The 20,617-nt window shown below is 65.6% G+C and overlaps 2 protein-coding genes and 1 long non-coding RNA gene across 3 annotated transcripts; 1 reads left to right on the top strand and 2 right to left on the bottom strand.

Annotated features, from left to right (window-relative positions):
- Positions 1 to 1,728: 1,728 nt before the first annotated feature.
- LOC308187365 lies at positions 1,729 to 2,904 on the bottom strand. The gene is made up of 3 exons (XR_013944635.1): positions 2,766 to 2,904; positions 2,603 to 2,657; positions 1,729 to 1,806 (listed from the first exon to the last, which is right to left on the bottom strand). It is a non-coding gene; the product is annotated as an uncharacterized lncRNA (long non-coding RNA).
- NAA38 (N-alpha-acetyltransferase 38, NatC auxiliary subunit) lies at positions 2,767 to 6,494 on the top strand. The gene is given in 4 exon segments (XM_080609519.1): positions 2,767 to 3,224; positions 5,295 to 5,465; positions 6,238 to 6,243; positions 6,246 to 6,494. Coding segments are annotated over 4 exon segments (612 nt in total). The 5' UTR covers positions 2,767 to 2,893; the 3' UTR covers positions 6,350 to 6,494.
- A 611-nt stretch (positions 6,495 to 7,105) lies between these two features.
- Positions 7,106 to 20,364, bottom strand: KDM6B (lysine demethylase 6B; the record flags this gene model as incomplete). The annotated part of the gene is given in 14 exon segments (XM_080609506.1): positions 7,106 to 8,501; positions 9,376 to 9,546; positions 10,514 to 10,640; positions 10,788 to 10,929; positions 11,580 to 11,767; positions 11,956 to 12,070; positions 12,159 to 12,307; positions 13,563 to 13,631; positions 13,782 to 13,846; positions 14,353 to 14,558; positions 16,127 to 16,232; positions 17,066 to 17,192; positions 19,136 to 19,204; positions 19,206 to 20,364. Coding segments are annotated over 14 exon segments (2,717 nt in total), but the record flags the coding sequence as incomplete, so codon positions are not given.
- Positions 20,365 to 20,617: the final 253 nt, after the last annotated feature.

The raw sequence follows: 20,617 nt of genomic DNA, 5'->3' as shown, positions 1-20,617 counted from the left end.
GGGGTAAAAAGGGGCAGTTTTGGGGTGGGGGCTGGGACTGGGGGGAGTCTGGGGGGGGTTTGGGGTGGGGGGGTCCTGGGGGGGGGGGGTCCAGGGGGTGGTTTTGGGGGTGGGGGCGGGGACTGGGGGGGGGGGTCTGGGGTTGGTTTTGGGGGGGGGGTCAAAAGGGGCAATTTGGGGGTGGGGGCTGGGATTGGGGGGGGGGTTCGAGCAGCGGTTTTGGGGTGGGGGGGTCAGGGAGGGGGTCATAAGGGGCAATTTTGGGGTAGGGGGCGGGGTATGGGGGGGTTAATAGTGGTTTGGGGTGGGGGGGTCCCTGGGGGGGGGTCTGAGCAGTGGTTTTGGGGTTGGGGGTCTTGGGGGGGGGGGACAGGGGGTCTGAGGGGTGGTTTTGGGGTGGGGGGAGTGCCAGGGGCACTTTTGGGGTGAGATTTGCGGCTGGGGGCTCCCAACTCCCAAGGGCAGTTTTGGGGCTGGGGGGTGTCCCAGTGGCGCTTTTGGGGTGGGATTTGGGGCCGGGGGCTCCCCAGGGTGCCTTTGGGGTTGGGGGGCTCCCCTGGGGCACTTTTGGGGTGAGATTTGGGGCTGGGGGCTCCCCGGGGCGGTTTTGGGGTGGGATTTGGGGCCGGGGTCTCCCCGGGGCGGTTTCGGGGTGCCGTACCAGCTCTAGAGCTCTTTGAAGTCGTCGCTGAAGAGGAGCAGCACGCTGGGGACGAAGGCTGCGGGGTCGAGGCCGAGGCCGAGCAGCTCGGGGGTGTCGTCGGGGACCCCGTTCTGCTCCAGCGTCAGGGGGGGGGGCGCAGGGGGGCCCCCCCCCCCCGCAGCGCCAGGCGTAGCCCCCCCCGTGCGCGTTCCAGGGCAGCGCCCGCTCCTGCGCCGCCCCCACCGCCTCCTCCCCGCACACCCTGGGGGGGGGGGCGTGGGGTGAGGGGACCCCCCCCAAAATAAAAGGGGGGGACCCCAAAGGTGGACGGAGCCCCCCCGGGGAGGGGGCAGGGATGTACAGAGAGGGGAAAGGGGGCAAATACGGGGGGGCCCTAAAACCCCAATCCCCCCCCCCCCGGGGGGGGCAGCAGGGACCCCAAAAAGGGGCTGGGGCCCAAACTTGGGGGTCCCTAAACCCCCAAACCCCCCTAAAAAGTGGCACTGGGGACCCCCCAAAAAGGGGCTGGGGACAAGTCTGGGGGGCCCCTGAGACCCCCAACCCCCCCCCCAGGGTGACACCGGGGACCCCCAAAAGGGGGATGGGGACAAACTTTGGGGTCCCCTAAACCCCCAACCCCCCCCTAAAGTGACAGCGGGGACCCCCAAAAGGGGCTGGGGCCAAACTTGGGGGTCCCCCAACCCCCCCCCCTCAACGCTGGGGACCCCCAAAAAGGGTCCGGGACAAACTTCGGGCCCCCCCCAACCCCCCCCCCCCACTACCCCCCCTCCCAGCCCCCCCTCCCCCCCCCAAACCCCCCAGCCCCCCAAACACCCCAGCCCCCCAAACCACACCGGGGCCAACCCTTGGGGTTGCCCCCCCCCCCCCCCAAACGTGACAGCAGGACCCCCCCGGCCCCCCCCGCGCCCCCCCACCTCGAGGAGCTGCTGGTGCCCTGTGAGCGTGTTGTGGAGCCGCAGCAGGCGGGGGGCGGCCGAGAGGAGCCCCACCACCCCGCCGGGGGTCCCGCCACCACGGCAGCGCCCCCCCCCGCGGGGGGGGCCCAGTCCGAGCGCGGCATCGCGGGGGGGGACCCCGGCCAGGGCCCCCCCTGGGAGGCGGTAGGAGATGCGGCCGGTCTGGGGGTCCACGCGGGTCAGGGGCTGGGAGGGACACGTCAGTGACTGGGGCCCCCCCCACCGCGTGACCCCCCCCAGACCCACACCAGGAGCCCCCCCCCCATACTGGGAGCGCCCCCCCCGGGTATGGGACCCCCCCCCAGAGAGACAATCCCCCCCCCTCCAACCCCAGGACCCCCCCATCCCCCCCTGAGACGCCCCCCACACTGGGATGACTCCCCCCCGAGACCCCCCCCAAGGTCTGGGAGGCCCCCCCCCAAACCCAGGGCACCCCCATCCCATACTGGGACCCTTCCCCCCCCACATACTGGGACCCCAAAGGGGCAATGGGACCCCCCCCCCAGCCCCAGGACCCCCCCCCACACACATCCTGGGACCCCCCAAAACCGATCACCCCCCATACTGGGACCCCCCCCCCCCTAGATCTGAGACCCCCCCCCCCTCTCAGACCTGGGACACCCCCCAAGGGGCACTGGAACCCCCCCAACAGGACCCCACCCCCCATACTGGGACCCCCAAAGGGGCACTGGGATCTCCCCACCAGGGCCCCCCCATACTGGGGACCCCCCCCACACATACTGGGAGCCCCTTCCCCCGTACTGGGACCTCCCCCCCCGTTTTGGGAACCCCCTCCATACTGGGACTCCCCCCCCCCCATACTGGGGACCTGACCCCCATACTGGGACCCCCCTCCCCCCATACTGGGGAACCCCACCCCCATACTGGGGACCCTCCCTCCATAGTGGGACTCACCCCCCCGTACTGGGGAACCCCCCCCAAATACCGGCCCCCCCTCACATCACCGGTCTGGGGGTCGAACCAGTGGCTGACGTCACTCCCAGCAGCCTCCAGGAGGGGCCGCAGGCTGACGTGACCTGGGGGGGGGGGGGGGGAATCACCTCCGGCCCCCCCCGGCCCCCTTCGCATTACCGGGAACCCCCCAAAATGGCGGGGGGGGGGGGTCCCGGTGCCCCCCCTCGTACCGCGGTGCTCCCGCAGCAGCGGCCCCAGGTCGTAGACGCGGCCGAGGGCGCTGACCCAGAGCCGCCCGCCCTGGGCCGCCAGCGCTACATCCCGCGCCGTGAAGTAACGGGGCCGCCGCTCCGCCGCCATGGCAACGCCGCCGCCCTCCGTAGCAACGCCGCCGCCCTCCGTAGCAACGCCGCCGGAAAGCGTTGTCTCCGTGGCAACGCCGCCAAAAAGCGCCTCTCCGCTGCCGTTACGCCAAGCCCCGCCCCCAGCGCCGCGCTGCCATGGCGACGGCGCGGCGGAAGCCGGAAGCCGCGCCGCGCGGGGCATGCTGGGAGTTGCAGTCCCCGCCCCCCCCGGGGCAGCTGTAGCCGCCGGCGGCGGCGCCGCGCGGGGGCTGCCGGGAAGCGTCGGCGCCATGGCGGAACCGGCGGGGGAGAACGGCTGCGGGCGGGAGGGGGCGGGGCCCGGCGGTGAGCGGGGGGGGAGGGGGCATGGGGGGGCTATAGGGGACATGGGGGGGGGTCTATGGGGGACATGGGGGCTATAGGGGCCTATAGGGGACCGGGGGGCTATAGGGGACTGGGGAGGTATAGGGACCGGGGGGGGCTATAGGGGACTGGGGGGGGGGCTATAGGGGACCGGGGGCCTATAGGGAGCTGGGGGCTATAGGGACCTATAGGGGACCGGGAATCTATAGGGGACATGGGGGCTATACGGATCTATAGGGGACCAGGGGTCTATAGGGGCCGGGGGGCTATAGGGGACTGGGGGAGGTATAGGGGACTGGGTTTCTATAGAGGCCCGAGGAGTTATAGGGACTGGGGGACCATAGAGGACGTGGGGTCTAAAGGGACCGGGGGTCTACAGGGGATCGGGGAGGTATAAGGAACTGAGGAGCTATAGGGGACTGGGGGCCTATAGGGGGCTGGGGGCTATAGAGGACTGGTGAGGTATAGGGTACTGGGGGCTATAAGGGTCTGGGAGCTATAGGGACTGGGGGTCTATAGGGGACATGGGGGCTATATGGACCAGGGGGCTATAGGCACTCGGGGGGCTATAGGGGCTCAGGGGGCCATAAGGGACCGGGGGGCTATAGGGGGGCTGCGGGGGGATCAGGGCAGTGCAGGGGGGGCACAGGAGGGCTATAGAGCCCATAGGAGCTGCGGGGGCTGGGCTGTGGGGTGCTATGGGGGGGCTATAGGTGGCCTGGGAGCTACAGGGGTGGTATGGGGGTGCTATAGGTGGTCCTGGGATCAATAAGGGGGCCTGTGGGGAGCTGTGGGATCCATGGGGGGGGGCTATAGGTGGCCCTGGATCCATAGGGGGGGATCTGTGAGATCCATGGGGGGCTATGGGTGATCCTGGGGTCCATAGGGGGGATCTATAGGTGGTCCTGGAATCCATGGGGGGGGCCCATGGGGGGGCTACAGGCATCTCTGGGATCCATAGGGGAGGGTTCTGGAGGGGGGGGGTGCTGTGGGATCTGTAGGGGGGCTATGGAACTCTGGGATCCATAGGGGGGACTATGTGGGGGGGGGGCCTGTGGGGGCTGCGGGCCATCCTGGCACCCACAGGGACCTATAGGGCACCTATAGGGGACCCATAGGGACCTATAGGACACCCATAGGCACCCATAGGGGACCCATAGGGGGCCCATAGGAGACCCATTAGGGATGCATAGGTGCCTATAGGAGACCCATAGGCACCTATAGGGACCCATAGGGACCCACAGGGGACTATAGGGACCCATAGGCACCTATAGGGGACCAATATGGGATCCATAGGGGACCCATAGGGCACCTATAAGGACCCATAGGGGACGAATAGGGACCCATAGGGATCCATAGGTGCCTGTAGGGCACCCATAGAGACCCATAGGGGACCCATGGGGCACCATAGGGACCCACAGAGACTCATAGGCACTTATAGGGACCCACAGGGACCCATAGGGCACCCATAGGGGACCCATAGGGCCCCCATGGGCACCCATAGGCGACACACAGGCATCCATAGGGACCCATAGGCACCCACAGGGACCTATAGCACACCTATAGGGCACCCATAGGGACCCACAGAACACCCATAGGGACCCATAGGCGCCCATAGGAGACCCATAGCCACCTATAGGGACCCATAGGGACCCATAAGTACCCCTAGGGACCCATAGGGCATCCATAGGGACCCATAGGCACCCACAGGGACCTATAGGGCACCCATAGGGCCCTATAGAACGCCCATAGACACTCATAGGCGCCTATGGGAGAGACCCATAGGCACCTGTAGGTACCCATAGGGACCCATAGGCACCCATAGGGGACCCATAGGTGCCCGTAGGGACGCATAGGGCATCCATAGGGAACCATAGCCACCCATAGGGGACCCATAAGCACCCACAGGGACCTATGGGGCATCTATAGGGCACCCCTGGGGGACACATAAGCGTGCATAGGCACCCATGGGGACCTGTAGGGCACCCATAAGGACCTATAGGTGCCCATAGGTGCCCATAGGGCCCTCACCCCCCCCCCCTCCCCCCCCAGCAGGCCCCCGGGGGGGGCCACCGCGGGCGCGGCGGCGCCTGGAGGCGCTGCTGAACCGCAGCCTGCGCATCCGCATGTCGGACGGGCGCACGCTGGTGGGCGCCTTCCTCTGCACCGACCGCGACGCCAACGTCATCCTCGGCTCCGCGCAGGAGTTCCTCAAGGCCTCCGGTGAGGGGGGGGGCACCACACACACACACACCCCCAAAAAAATAAAAATGGGGGGGGGGCGGTTACATCGGGGGGGGGGGGGGGGGGGGTCCCATGTGCACGCGCCACGGGTCGCCCTCTCCTGGCTGCTGCGCTCCCGTTAAGTTTTAATTAATTTTTTCACGGGGGTGGTGGTAGTGTTGGCACCCCGTCCCCTGACACCCCCCCCCCCCCCAAAAAAATAATTGGGGGGTTTTTATTTGGGGGGGGGGGGGGGGGCCACACACATGGGATGGGGTCCCCTTCTCCTTGCTGCCGTGCTCCCTTCCCTTTAATTTTTATTTTTTAATTAATTTTTTAATTGGGGGGGGGTTGTGGTAGTGTTGGCACCTCATCCCCTGACCCCCCCCACCCCAAAAAAAATTTGGGGGTTTTTATCTGGGGGGGGAGCGTCCACTGTCCACACACATGCCATGGGGTCCCCCGTCTCCTTGCTGCCGTGCTCCCTTCCCTTTAATCTTTATTTTTTAATTATTTTTTTAATTGGGGGGGGCGTGGTAGTGTTGGCACCTTGTCCCCTGACCCCCCCCCCAAAAAAAAATATTTGGGGGTTTTTATATGGGGGGGGGGGGTCTACACACGGGGGTCTGCTTCTCCTTGCTGCTGTGCTCCCATCCCTTTAATTTTTAACTTTAAATTATTTTTTTTTTTTTGGGGGGGGGGGGGGGGGGGTCCTGTTACCGCTCCCACCCTGACCCCCCCCCCCCCGCGCTCTGTGTGCCCCCCCCCCCAGACTCGTTCCCCGCAGCGAGCCCCGCGTCCTGGGCCTGGCCATGGTCCCCGGCCACCACATCGTGTCCATCGAGGTGGAGCGCGAGGGGGCCGCCGCCGCCCTCTACCCCTAGCGGCCCCCCCCGGAGTATGAGCGACCCCCCCCGCGGCGTGACGGACCCCCCCCGGAGTGATGGACCCCCCCGCGGCGTGACGGACCCCCCCCGGAGTGATGGACCCCCCCCCGGAGCGACGGACCCCCCCCCGGAGTGACGGACCCCCCCCAAGAGTGATGGACGCCCCCCAGGAGTGACTGACGCCCCCCCCCCCCCGGAGTGATGGACCCCCCCAGCACTTCTTGGACCCCCCCCCCAAATGACAGCCCCCCCCCAATACCTGACGGACCCCCCCCCCCCAAAATATAATGACCCCCCCAGACCACGATGGAGACCCCCAACATCTGTTGGACCCCCCCCCCCACGTGTGACTGACCCCCCCCCATGTGTCAGGGACCCCCCCCCCCATCACCTAACAGCCCCCCACCCATGTGTGACCCCCCCCCCCCCCCAAAAACTGATCATGGGGGGGGGGGGATGGGGGGGGTCCCATGGCCCATTAAAGCCCCAAGGTCGCACCGCCGCCGCCTGATGGAGTCCTTGTGCCCCCCCCCAAATTCCCGACCCCCCCGGTGCCCCCCCCAGCCCCAACTCCCCCCCAGCCCCTGACCCCCCCCCCCAAAAGCCCCCCCCCAAATCGGAGCCGGCCGGGCTGTGCGAGTTAATTTAATCTCAGGTACAAAATAGCTTCTGTGGCCGCGGGGGGGGCAAGGCGGGGGGGCACCCCCGGCCCCCCCCCCCCCCCCCGACCTTAATAAAACACCGGGGCCGTGGAGGGGGGGGGGGGGGGACAGGGGAGGGAAGGGGGGGGGAATGGGAGGATGGGGGGGGGGGGGGACACGGGGTGGGGGGTCCGGGGTGGCCGCAGGGCCCAGCACCATGGTGGGGGGGGTGGGGGGGGCACCCAGGTCGTGGGGGTGGAGGGAGGGGGGGGTGCAGGTGATGGGACCCCCCCCCCCAGGTCAGGACACTGGGTCGTTGCAACCCCCCCCGTCCGTCCCCCCCAAAAAGACACAGCCCCTCCCCCACACTCACACACCTCCCTCCCCCCCGGGGACCCCCGGCCCGACCCCCCCCAATAAATAAAGCGCCCCCCCACACACACACTTCGCGTATAAATTAAAAAAGAGACAGAAAAAGGTCATTTACAAAAAAAGGGGGAAAAAAAAAAAGAGGCTTCGGGAAGGGGGGGCGCACCCCAAGTTGCCCCCCCCCAACGGGGGGGGGGGTCCCGCTGCCCCTCCCCACCTTTTGGGGAGGGGTTGCACAGGCGCCCCCCCCCCCCTTTGCACCATGGTTTGGGGGAGCCCTGGGGGGGGGGACACCCCCCCCCCTTGTGGACCTGAGCCCCCCCCAGGGGGCGGGGGGGGGACCCCAAAAATGCCCCCCCTCCCCGGGGCCCCCCCCCGGCCCGGACCCGTAGTGAGGGGGTGGCTGGTTTGGGGGGGGGCCCCCCTGGGGCGAGTTTTTGGTTGAAATTTGGGGAAGGGTCCAGCAAAGCCCCCCCCCAAGCGCCCCCCCCAGCACCCCCTTAATGCTGGGGGGCGGGGCACGGGCCCCCCCCCCTCCCAGGGCCCCCCCTGAGTTACGGGGGGCACTGGGACCCCCCCCCCCCGAGAGATACGGGGTGGGGCACTGAGACCCCCCCCCCCCCCAAGAGATGGGGGGGGGGGGGCATGGAGACCCCCCCCAATGTGTGGGGGGGGCAATGGGGACCCCACAGGGACCCCCAAATCAGGAGGGGGGGGGTGCAAGAAGAGCCCCCCCAACCCCCCCCCAGGTTTTGAGGGGAATTGTTCATTTTTATAAATCGATATTTCTGTAAAAAACGTTAAGTTTTGCGCCTGCCCCCCCCCCCCCCACCCCCCCCAAAAAAAATCCCCCCCCCAGCACCCCGAGTCCCCGCTGCGTCTGTCCGTCCATCTGTCCGTCCGTCCGGGGCCCCCCCCCGGCCCGGCGCCGCTCTTCAGAGTGCGGGGGGGTGGGGGGGGGCGAGAAGATGGGGGGGGGGGGGGGGGGAGGCCAATTTTGGGGCGATTTCCCCCAGAATAAATAAAAAGTGTTCGGGGTGGGGGGGCGGGGGGGGGTGTCCCCGTGTCCCCGTCCCCGTCACGGGTGCCCAGGAACCCCCTGGGCCGGGCAGGGCTCATCTGGAGCTGGGCGACGCCACCTGCAAGGGACCCAGCGTCAGGGGGGGGCACCCCCAAGGGGACCCCCCCCACCACCACCACCCCTGGGGACATGAGGAAAGGGCGGGGGGGACATGGGGAAAGGGGCAGCCCCGGGGGGCGGGGGGTCCCGTGGGTGTCCCTGTGTTGGGTGACCCCGTAGTGGTGGTCCCATGGGTGGCCCCAAGTTCGGTGGCCTCATCCCTGCTAGGTGGCCCCATGCTGGTGGTCTCATGTTGGGTGTCCCCATGGGTGACCCCAGGTGGAGTGGCCCCATGTTGGGTGACCCTTGTTGGGTGTCCCCACGTTGAGTGACCTCATGCTGGTGGTCCCTTGGGCGTCCCCATGTTGGGTGACCCTCAAACTGCGTGTCCCCATGCTGGTGGTCCCATGGGTGACCCCAAGTTGGTCACCCCTCTGTTGGGTGTCCCCATGCTGGTGGTCCCGTGGGTGACCCCCAAGTTGGGCGTCCCCATGCTGGGTGATCTCATGGGTGTCCCCAAGTTGGGTGTCCCCAATGTTGGCTGTCCCCGTGTAGGCGATCCCATGGGTGTCCCCATGTTGGGCATCCCCATGGCTGACCCCAAGTTGGGCATCTCCATGCTGGGTGATCTCATGGGTGTCCCCAAGTTGGGTGTCCCCAGTGTTGGGTGTCCCCGTTCTGGGTGATCCCATGGGTGTCCCCAAGTTGGTCATCCCCAAGTTGGGTGTCCCCATGTAGGTGATCCCATCGGTAACCCCATGCTGGGTGACCCCAAGTTGGGTGTCCCCATGCTGGCGATCCCATGGGTGCCCCATGCTAGGTGTCCCCGTGTAGGTGCCCCTAACCGCGTGTCCCCCTGCCGGGTGCCCCGGGGGCCGTCCCCGCGCGCTCACCAGGGTGAAGCCGTCGTAGATCTGCATCAGCTCCTCGGTCTTGTACTGCTCAAGGACGACGACGCCGTGCAGGGCCCCGCTGCGGCGCCGGGCGCAGCCCTCGCAGTGCACCAGGTAGGTGTTGCGCCCGCCGGTCTCGCTCGTCACGAAGAGGATGTTGAACACCTCCACCTGCGGCACACGGCTCAGCGGCGGCGGTCCCGGGCGCAGCCCCCACCCACCGACGCCTTTCGGTTTGCACCCGGGGCCGGTCCCAGTCACCCACGATGAGACCACGCGAAAGCCATGGCCAAGGCAATGCCACGGCTGTGACCACGTCAAGGCCATGGCCAAAACCAGGACCAAGACCATGGCCATGACCAGGGCCAAGGCCAGGACCAAGGCCATGATCAAGACCAGAACCAACACCATGGCCAAGACCAGGACAAGACCATGGCCAAGACCAGAACCAAGACCAAGCCGTTGCTGTGGCCACGACCACACCGAGACCACGTAAAGATCACAGCTAAGCACAAGCCAATGCCATGGCCATGACCACGTCAAGACCATGGTCAAGACCAAACCAAAACCGTGGCCATGGCCATGCCAAGACCACTCAGAGACCACGGTCAAGTCTAAGTCAGTGTCATGGCTATGACCACAGCAAGACCACGGTCAACACCAAGAGAACGCCATGGCCATCACCATGCCAAGACCGTGGCTAATACCAAGCCAATGCCATGGCCATGATGACAAAGACAATGGTCACAACTAAACCAAAACCATAGCCATCATCACACCAAGACCATACGGAGACTGTGGCCAAGGCTAAGCCAAAGCCATGGCCATGACCATGCCAAGATCATGGTCAAGTCCAAGCCAATGCCATGGGCATGTCCATGTCAAAACCATGACCAAGACCAAGCCAAAACCATGGACATGACCACACTGAGACCATGGCCAAGACGAAGCCAATACCATGACCATGACCATGCCAAGACCATGGCCAAGTGCAAGCCAACGCCATGGGCATGACCATGTCAAAACCATGGCCAAGTCCACAGCCTGACTGTGACCAAGACCACAGCCAAGACCACTCCAAGGCCACACCAAGACCACTCCCAACCCTCAGCCCCCCCCAGCCCCCACCAGCACTCACGTCGCACTCGTTGCAGTAGTACGCCGGCTCGTCCTTCACCCGTCCCTGGTAGGCGATCTTCTTGCCGGCGCGGACCAAGCTCTCGCGCTGCACCTGGCAGTGCTTGATGGACTGCATCAGGCAGTACCTGCAACGGCCGGCACCGCACGGCCGCGTGCGTCAGCCACCACCCCGCAGCGACGGGGATGTCCCCGTCCTGTGGCGGTGTCAGCCCTAACGTGGCCCCGTCCTTGTCCCCAGGGTGGCCCCGGCCCCACCGCGCCCCTGCGCTCACTTGATCATCTTGTAGAGGTCGGGGTCGCTGATCTTGACAGTGCGAGCGACGTTCCAGGAGACGTGGATCATGGGCACGATGGACTTGACGTTCTTCACCTCGTTCCACTCATAGCGCTCCAGCGCCAGCTGGTACTGGTAGGCTAAGGGGACAGCAAGGACGTCACAGGTGTCCCCTGGCCACACCGTGTCACCCATATGGCTGTGTTCCCAACCATGTCCTACCCCCATGGTACGGCGCTCGTGTCCCCATTGCACCCTCACTGTGTCCCCATTGCTTCCCCGCTGCATCCCCGTTGTGTCCCCATTGTATCCTCGCTGTGTCCCCGTTGTGTCCCCGTTGTGAAGTCCCCATTTCGTCCCCATTGCGTCCCTGTTGTGTCCCCATTCTGTCCTCGCTCTGTCCCCATTGTTTTTCTATTGCATCCCCATTGTTCCCCCATTGTGTCCCCATTGTGTTCCTCGTGTCCCTATTGCATCCCCATCGTGTCCCCATCACACCCCTGTTGCGTCCCCCACTCCACCCTCATTGCATCCCCATTGTACCCCCGTTTTGTCCCCATCATTTCTCTGTTACATCCCTCTTCCATCCCCATTGCAATCCCATTGTGTTCCCATTGTTTCCACTTTGTGTCCCCATTCTGTCCCCACTCTGTCCCCGTTGTTTCCCTATTGCATCCCCATTGTTCCCCCATTATTCCCCCGTTGTTCCCCCATTCTGTCCCTGCTCTGTCTCCATTGCGTCCCCTCCATCCCCGCGCCAGTGAAGCGCCCCGGTCCCAGTGCCTCGTACCGGTGAGGGGCCCGACGTTCCAGGCGATGTTGTTGCACCAGCCGGTGGCCTGCACCCAGTGCACGGTGCCGGCGTTGATCCACACCAGGTCGCCGGGGCGCTGGATGAAGCGGTACACGGGGATGTTGGAGCGGTACAGGTCCTCTAGGATGGGCCACCACGAGCCCGTCAGGTAGTCCACGCCGTGCCTGCAACACAGACGGGGTCACACGATGCCACTGCTGTCACTGCTGTCACTGGCACCACCGCTCCGCCTTCCCCCTTGGTGTCGCCAACCTACCAGCAGTGCTGTGCTCTGCCCTCCCACAAGCCCTGCCCCCCCAAGCCCCGCCCCCTCCCCAAAGCCACACCCCCCTCCCCAAAGCCCCTCCCTCACTTGTCGCAGAAGGCGGAGATGGTCTCCCAGTAGTGCTCGTGCACCGCGAACCACTCGCAGTCCCCGGGGCCGATGTTGATGTTGACGGAGCAGAAGTTGTTGTTCTCCTGGTGGCCTGGGGAGGACACGGGACCACCGGCAACGTCAGCCCCCCCGCGGCCCACACAGCCCCTGTGTGCCCACCACCCCTCGGCCCCGCTCACCGGGTGTGCGGCTGCCCGGCACCTTCATGTAGAGCTGGACGGTGTTCATGCCCAGGATGGTGTGGCCCACGTGGCTCAGCATGTTGCCCGTGGAGGAGACCCGCATGAAGGCCGGCAGCTTCAGCAGCTCCTGCAGCTGCGGCTTCCACCTGGACGGGGACACTCAGGACGGTCACCCATGGGGTGGTCACCCATGGGACGGTCACCCGTGGGCTGGTCAACCCTGGGATGGTCAACCATGGGACAGTCAACCATTGGATGGCCAACTATTGGATGGTCAACCATTGGATGATAAGCCATAAGGTGGTCACCCATGGGCCTGTCCACCATCAGACGGTCAACTATGGGATGATCAGCCATGGGACAGTCACCCATGAGATGGTTGCCCATGGGATGATCAGCCATGGGATGGTCAACCACTGGACGGTCAACCATTGGATGGTCAACCAGGGGATGGTCAACCATGGAACAGTCAACTATTGGATGGCCAGCCATTGGATGTTCATCCACTAAAAGCATATATGGGATGGTCAACCATGGGACGGACAACCACAGGACGGTCACCAGCAGGCAGCCAACCATTGGATGGTCAACTACTGGATGATAAGCCATGAGGTGGTCACTCGTGGGATGGTCAACAATTGGATGGTCAACCATTGGACAGTCAAACGTTGGAGGGTCAACTATTAGGTGGTCAACCATGGGGTAGTCAACTATTGGATGGTCAACCATGGGATGGTCAACCACTGGACAGTCAAACACTGCATGGTCAACCATGGGATGATCAGCCGTGGGATGGTCAACCATGGCATGGTGACTCATGGGAAGGTCACACAATGGACAGTCAACCATTGGGTGGTCAACTACTGGATGGTCAACCATTAGATGGCCAGCCATGAGGTGTTCACCCACGACATTGTCAACCGTGATCAGCCATGTGATGATTGCCTATAGGATGGTCAACCACGGGATGGTCAACTACGGGATGGTTAACTATGGGACGGTCAACTACTGGATGATCAGCCTATGGTATGGTCAACCATGGGATTGTCAATTATTGGATGGTCAGCCATTGGATGATCAACTATTGGATGTTCATCCACTGGACAGGCATACATGGGATGGTCAACCATGGGATGGTCAACTATGGGATGGCCAGCCCACAGGCCAGTGAACCATTGGATGGGATGGTCAACCATGGGACGGTCATCCATGGGACGGTCACCTATTGGATGGTCACCCATGGGACCGTCACCCATTGGATAATCACCTATGAGACAGTCATTCTTGGGATGGCCACCCTTGGGATGATCGACCATTGGATGCTCTCCCATGGAATGGTCACCCACAGGTGCCCATCACCCCCAGCGCGGTTCCCCCGTCACCCATGGGTGCCCCCCTCACCTCTTAGCGTCCGAGAGGTCGATGTTGGTCCCGAACTTGATGATCTGGTGGGACTTCTGGTCGGGGTTGCTGCGGGGCGCAGGGGTTATGGGGGGGACGCGGCACGTCCCCGAGCCGGGGTCCCCCCACTGACGCCCCGGGGACGCCCTGGGGACACCCCGGGGACGCCTCAGGGCCAGCGCCCGCCCTCGGTGTCGGGGGACCCCCGGGTGGCCCCACCTGGGGGGGGTCTCCGTGGTGCTGTCGGGCTCCTCCGCCTCCTCGTCCTCGCTGTCCTTGTCCTCCTAGCGGGGACGTCTCGTTAGGGGGGGACACAGGGCAGGGGGACACCACATTCCCCCCCATCCTCCACGTCCCCCCCATGTCCCCCCCTGTACACATCCTCCTGTGTCCCTATGTTCCCCTGTACCCCTTGTGTCCCCACATCCCCTTCTACATCCCCCATGTCCCCCCTCGTGTCCCCACGTACCCCTGTGCCATGTGTCCCCATGTCCCCCTGTACCTCCCCTGTCCCCATGTCCCCCCATGTCCCCTTGCACCCCCATATCCCCATACTCCCCATGTCCCCCTGTACCCCCCCACGTCCCCCGATGTCCCCATGTACCCCCCCATGTCCCCCCATATCCCTCATACCTTCCGTGTCACCCCATAACCCCATATCCCCCTGTACCCCCTATGTCCCCATGTCCCCCCATACCCCCCATGTCCCCCTATACCCCACACATCCCCCCACATCCCCACGTACCCCCACACCCCCCATGTCCCCCCGCGCCCCCCCACGCCCGCTGACCTGCAGGGACTCCTGGAAGGAGGAGGCCTGGTACTGCGCGTACTTGGCGATGGTGGTGTGCGAGCGGCTGCTCTCGCAGGGCCACACCTGGCGCGTCCCCGACAGGTCCCAGTTCTCGTCCGAGGGCTGCTGCACCTGCGTGCGCACCTCCACCGCGTGCTCCCCGCTCGCCTCCACCAGCGTCTTGGTGCTGAACAGCCCCAGGTCTGCGGGGACAGCAGCTGCCGCTTGGACCCCGCACCGCGGAGGGCACAGGGGGTGCCCACGGGGATGGGGACATGGGGGGGGGTGGGCGGGAGTGTGTAGGGACGTAGGGACGTGGGACATGGGGACAAGAGATGTGGGGACATTGGGATGAGGGGCATGAGAACATTGGGATACAGGGACAAGGGACATGGGGACATGGGACATAGGGACATTAGGACAAGGGACATGGGGACATTGAGATGAGGGACATGAGAATATTGAGATATGGAGACAAGGGACATGGGAACATAGGGACATGGAGACACAGGGACATTAGGACAAGAGATGTGGCGACACTGGGTTGAAGGACATGAGAATATTGAGATATCGGGACATGGGACATAGGGATGAGGGACATGGGGACACGGGGACATGGGGATGTTGGGATGAGGGGCATGGACACAGGGAACATGGGGACATTGGGATGAGGGACATGAGAACATTGGGATACGGGGACAAGGGACATGGGGATGTTGGGACAAGGGACATGGGGATACAAGGATACACAGGGACGAGAGACATGAGGACACTGGGACAAAGGGCATGGAGACATGAAGACATAGGGACAAGGGATGCAGGAATATTGGGACGAGGGACATTGGGACACAGAGACACAGGGACACGGGGACACAGGGACATGGGGATACTGGGATGAAGGACGAGAACATTGGGATACGGGGACAAGGGACATGGGGACATAGGACATAGGGACATGGGGACACGGGAACAAGGGATAGAGGGACACGGGGATGAGGGACACGGGGACAAGGGGATGAGGGACGTGGGGACATTGGGATGAAGGACACGGGGACATGGAGACATGGGGACAAGGGACACAGGGACATGGGGTCAAGGGACATTGGGACATGGAGACACAGGGACATGGGGACACAGGGACATGGGGACATTGGGATGAGGGACATGAGAACATTGGGACACAGGGACAAGGGACATGGGAGTGCGCGTGTGCACAGGACAGGGACACGGGGACATGGGAACAAGGGAGCTCGTACATGCACGGGATGGGGACATGGGGACAGGACAGGGACAAGGGACGTGGGAGTGCGTGTGTGCAGGGCATGGGTACACAAGGAGAAGGGAGCGCACGTGCACAGGGCATGGGGACACGGGGACAGGACGGGGACATGGGGACAAGGTGTCCCCGTGCAATTGTCCCCATGCAAAGTGTCCCCATGCAATTGTCCTGGTGCCACTGTCCCTATGCAAAGCGTCCCTGTGCAATTGTCCCCACGCCAGTGCCCCCGTGCCACTGTCCCTGTGCAGGTGTCCCTGTGCAAAGCATCCCCACGCCACTGTCCCCATGTAATTGTCCCCATGCAAAATGTCCCCATGCCAGTGTCCCCGTGCAATTGTCCCCATGCAAAGTGTCCTCGTGCCATTGTCCCCATGCCACTGTCCCTGTGCAAAGTGTCCCCGTGCAAAGCATCCCCATGCCACTGTCCCCGTGTCGGTGTCCCCGTGTCCCCGCATCCCCGTGTCCCCGTCCCCGTGCCCCGGTGCCACTCACTGAGGCGCAGGGAGCCGGCCAGCCCGCGGATGACGGTGATGGGGTTCTTGGGGTCGGTGCAGAACTGCAGCAGGACGGGCGAGAAGGCGTCGCGCTTGCTCTCCAGCTGTGGGCGGGGCCGGTCAGCGCCGGGCGGCCAATCACGGCCCGCCACCGCTGCCACGCCCACACCATCGGCCAATGGGGAAGCGCCAGGGAGGGGCCCCGTGATGCCCACACCCGCCCAGCGGCCAATCAGGTGGAGGGCCCCGGGAGACGCCCAGCCGCCAGCCAATAGGCACGGGGATGGCCGGGAGGACCCAGATGGGAGCCAGTCAGAGCGGGGATTCCCTGGGAAACGCCCACCTGTGGGCCAATCAGCGTGGGGATTCCCTGTGAAACACCCAGCTGTGGGCCAATCAGGGCAGGGATTCCCTGGGAAACACCCAGCGATGGACCAATCAGAATGGGGATGCCCTGGGAAATGCCCACCCATTGACCAATCAGGGCACAGATGCCCTGGGAAACACCTGGCCATGGGCCAATCAGGATGGGGATGCCTGGGAAATATCCAGCTATGAACCAATCAGGGCAAAGATGGCCTGGGAAACACCTGGCTATGGACCAATCAAAAGGGGGATGCCCTTGGAAACACTTGGCTATGGACCAATCAGGGCAGGGATATCTGGGAAACGCCCATCCATTAACCAGTCAGGACGGGGATGCCCTGGGAAATGCCCACCCATGGACCAATCAGGGCAGGAATACCCTGGAAACACCTGCCCACGAGCCAATCAGGATGAGGATGCCCCGGGCAACGCACACCTGCGGCCCAATGAGGATGGGGATGCCCTGGGACACGCCCACCCATTGACCAATCAGGATGGGGATGCTCTGGGAATCGTCCTCCCGCGGCCCAATCAGGGCAGGGCGCCCTGGGGCCAGCCAATCGTCACTCACGTAGATGCTGGGCGTGGGCGGGCTGAGCTTGTCGCGGGGCAGCTTCTCCTGCGAGTCGATGCGCGGCTTCACCGACTGCGCCGGGGACAGGTACGACTCCCGGAACGGGCCCGGCAGGCGCGCCTGCCTGCGGGTGGGGCAGGGGGCGGGGCCAAGGGGGCGGGGTCGGGGGGGTCACGGGGTGGGGTCACGGGGTGGGGTCATGGGGTGGGGTCATGGGTGGGGTCACAGGGACACGGGGATATAGGGACATGGGACATGGATAGGGACATGGGGACACAGGGACATGGGGACAAGGGACACGGGGACGTGGGGATGTGAGGACACGGGACACGGGGTCAGGGATAGGGACATGGGAATGGGGACATGGGGACACAGGGACACGGATAGGGACATGGGGTCAAGGGACATGGGGACACAGGGATACGGGGACATGGGGACACGGGGACATGGATGGGGACACGGGGACAAGGGACATGGGGACATGGGGAGAGGGAGAGGGACACAGGAATGGGGACACGGGGACACAGGGATATAGGAACAGGGACATGGGAACATAGGGACATGGGGACATGGACAGGGACATGGGGATATGGGGACACGGATATATATGGACAGGGACATGGGGACATGGGAACACAGGGACACGGGGACAAGGGACATGGATGGGGACATGGGGACACAGGGATATGGGGACAGGGACATGGGGATGGGGACAGAGGGACATGGGGACACAGGGATATAGGGACATGGCAACATGGATAGGGACAAAGGGATGGGGACAGAAGGATGGGGACATGGGGACACGGGGGCGTGGATAGGGACAGGGGTATGGGGACAGGGGCACACGGGGACACGGGGACGGGGACAGAAAGATGGGGACGGGGGGACACAAGGACAGAAGGACAGGGTCACCCAACAGCCCAGGGGGCGGGGGGGGCCCGCACCATGTGCGAGGCCACGTCCCCACGGAGACCCCACGGAGAACCCACAGAACCTCCATAGAAACCCCAAGGAGACCCCATAGAGACCCCCAGAGCCTCCCCACCCCAAAAAGAGCCTCCACAGAACCTCCCTAGGGCCTCCAGAGCCTTCAGAGCCTCCATAAAGCCCCCCCAAGCCCCCACAAAGCCCCCTAGAGCCTCCCCAGCCCCCCAGAACCTCCATAAAGCCCTCTAGACCCCTCTAGAGCCTCCAGAAAGCCTCTGTAGAGCCTCCCCAGCCTCCTAGAGCCTCCATGGAGCCTCCATAAAGCCCTCTAGAGCCTCCCTAGAGCCTCTCCAGCCCCCTAGAGCCTCTGTAAAGCCCTCTAGAGCCTCCCCAACCCCCAAAGAGCCTCCATAAAGCCCCCAAAGAGCCTCCCCAGACCCCCAGATCCCCCATAAAGCCTCCATAAAGCTCTGCAGAGCTCCCTGGAGCCTCCCCAGCCCCCTGGAGCCTCCGTAAAGCCCTCTAGAGCCTCCCCAGCCCCCAAATAGCCTCCATAAAGGCCCCTAGAGCCCTATAGAGCCTCTCCAGCCCCCAAAGAGCCTCCCTAGAGCCTCTCCAGCCCCCAAAGAACCTCTGTAAAGGCTCCTAGAGCCTCCCCAGCTCCCCCAGAGCCTCCATAAAGTCCTCTAGAACCCTTTAGAGCCTCCACAAAGCCTCTGTAGAGCCTCCCCAGCCTCCTAGAACCTCCATAAACTCCTCTAGAGCGTCCCTAGAGCCTCCCCAGCCCCCAAAGAGCCCCCCATAAAGCCTCCCCAGCCCCCCAGAGCCTCCATAAAGCCCCCTAGTGCCTCCCCGGCCCCCAAATAGCCTCCATAAATCCCCCTTAGAGCCTCCCCAACCCCCAAAGAGCCTCTATAAAGGCCCCTAGAGCCCCCACAGAGCCTCCCCAGCCCCCCAAGAGCCTCCCTAGAGCCTCTAGAGTCTCCCTAGAGCCCCTCCAGCCCCCAAAGAGCCTCTATAAAGCCCCCTAGAGCCTCCATAGGGCCCCCATAAATGCCTCTAGAGTCCCCTAGAGCCTCCCCAGACCCCAAAATCCCCCCAGAGCCCCCCCCATCCCCCCCCCGTCCGCCCCGCACTGACTTGCTGGCGCGCACGACCTCGGCGGCGCTGTGGCTGATGGTGAGCTGGGCCAGGGGGAGGCGCGGAGGGCTCCTCCACCTCGGAGGCCACGAAGGTGTCGCGGGCGCCCCCGCCGCTCTCCACCTTCACCAGGCGGATCTTCAGCTCCCGGGGGGGGCCCTCGCTCAGCGCCCGCAGCTTCAGCAGCTCGGCCGGGCTCGGGGACGGCGGTGGCGGTGGCGGCGGGTGGCGGCGGTGGAGGCGGGTGGCGGAGGCGAGGCCGAGGTGGAGGCCGCCTCGGGAGCGTCCTCGCCGGGGCTCTGGAGGTCGAGGGAGGCCAGGACCTTGCGTGGAGGCCGCTGCTGGTGGTGCTGGTGGTGGTGGTGGTGGTGGTGGTGGTGGTGGCGGCGGCGGGGGCGAGCCTCCCGCTCGCGGGGCGGCCGGCGAGGCCGGGGGGGAGGCCGGGGGGGGGGCGTCGGTGGCGGCGGGGACGAGGCCGGGGACGAGGCCGGGGACGGAGGCCGGGGGGAGGCCGCCGAGCGCCCCGCTTGCTCCGCCAGCGTCTCGCAGGCCCGGCTGATCTCCTCCAGGGCCTCCGATTCTGACCTCGGCGGCGGAGGCCCCCCCGGCGCGGCCCCCCCTTCCCGGCCCCAACCCGGCGGTGAGGTAGCGACTTGGGGGGCCGGGGGGGCGAGGGGAAGGGGGGGGGGGGTGGTGACCGCCTTGGCCCCCCCCGGCTCGGCCCCGCTCGGCCCCCCCAGGGCGGAGGCCAGCGAGTGGAGGAGGCCGGAGGACAAGGAGGAGGAGGAGGAGGAGGAAGAAGAGGAAGGGGGGGGCGCGGGGGGGGGCTCGTCCCGCTTGCCGAAGGGATAAAGCCGGGGCGGTTCGGGGGGGGTCCGGCCCGGGGGGGGCCCCGAAAACGGGCGCCTTGGGGCGGGCGAGCGGGGGGGGGGCCGGGTAAAGGGGGTGGGAGGGGGGCAGCGGCTTGGGGGGGCGGCGGAGGGGGGGCGGCAGGAGGAGGGGGAGGGGGGGGGGAGGGCAGGGGGGGGCCGGGGGAGGGGGGGGGGCGTCGCAGGGCCCCCCCCGCTCATCCTCCTCCTGCCGGATGGACTCATCCAGCATCCGCATGATGGTGGCGAGGCCGTCGGGGAGGATCTTGGCGAACTCGGGGGGCTCCTCGAATTGGTCGTCCAGGGGGGGGGCCCCGAAATCAAACAGGCGCCGGGGGGGGGGGGGGGGCCGGGGCCGGGCTGGCGGCGCCCGGGGGGGGCGGGGGGGGCGCGGGGGGGGGGCTCAGTCTTTGGCTGGGCGGCCCCCGGGGGGGGGCTGGGGAGGCTGGGGGGGGGCCGGGGGGGGCGGGGGAGTGCTGGGGGGGGGGGGTTCCTGAGGTTTCGGGGAGGCCCTGGCGGGGGGGGGGGCGGGGGGGGAGGCGGGGGGGGGGTCCCCAGCCAAAACGCTGGGGGGGGGGGGCGAGGAGGAGGAATGGGGGGGGGGAGGGGGCGT

This window comes from Anser brachyrhynchus (assembly GCF_964034855.1).
Source record: "Anser brachyrhynchus genome assembly, contig: SCAFFOLD_303, whole genome shotgun sequence".
Lineage (NCBI taxonomy): Eukaryota > Metazoa > Chordata > Aves > Anseriformes > Anatidae > Anser > Anser brachyrhynchus.
Note: the sequence above shows the minus strand (reverse complement) of the source record. Positions and strands in the feature narration are given on the sequence as shown.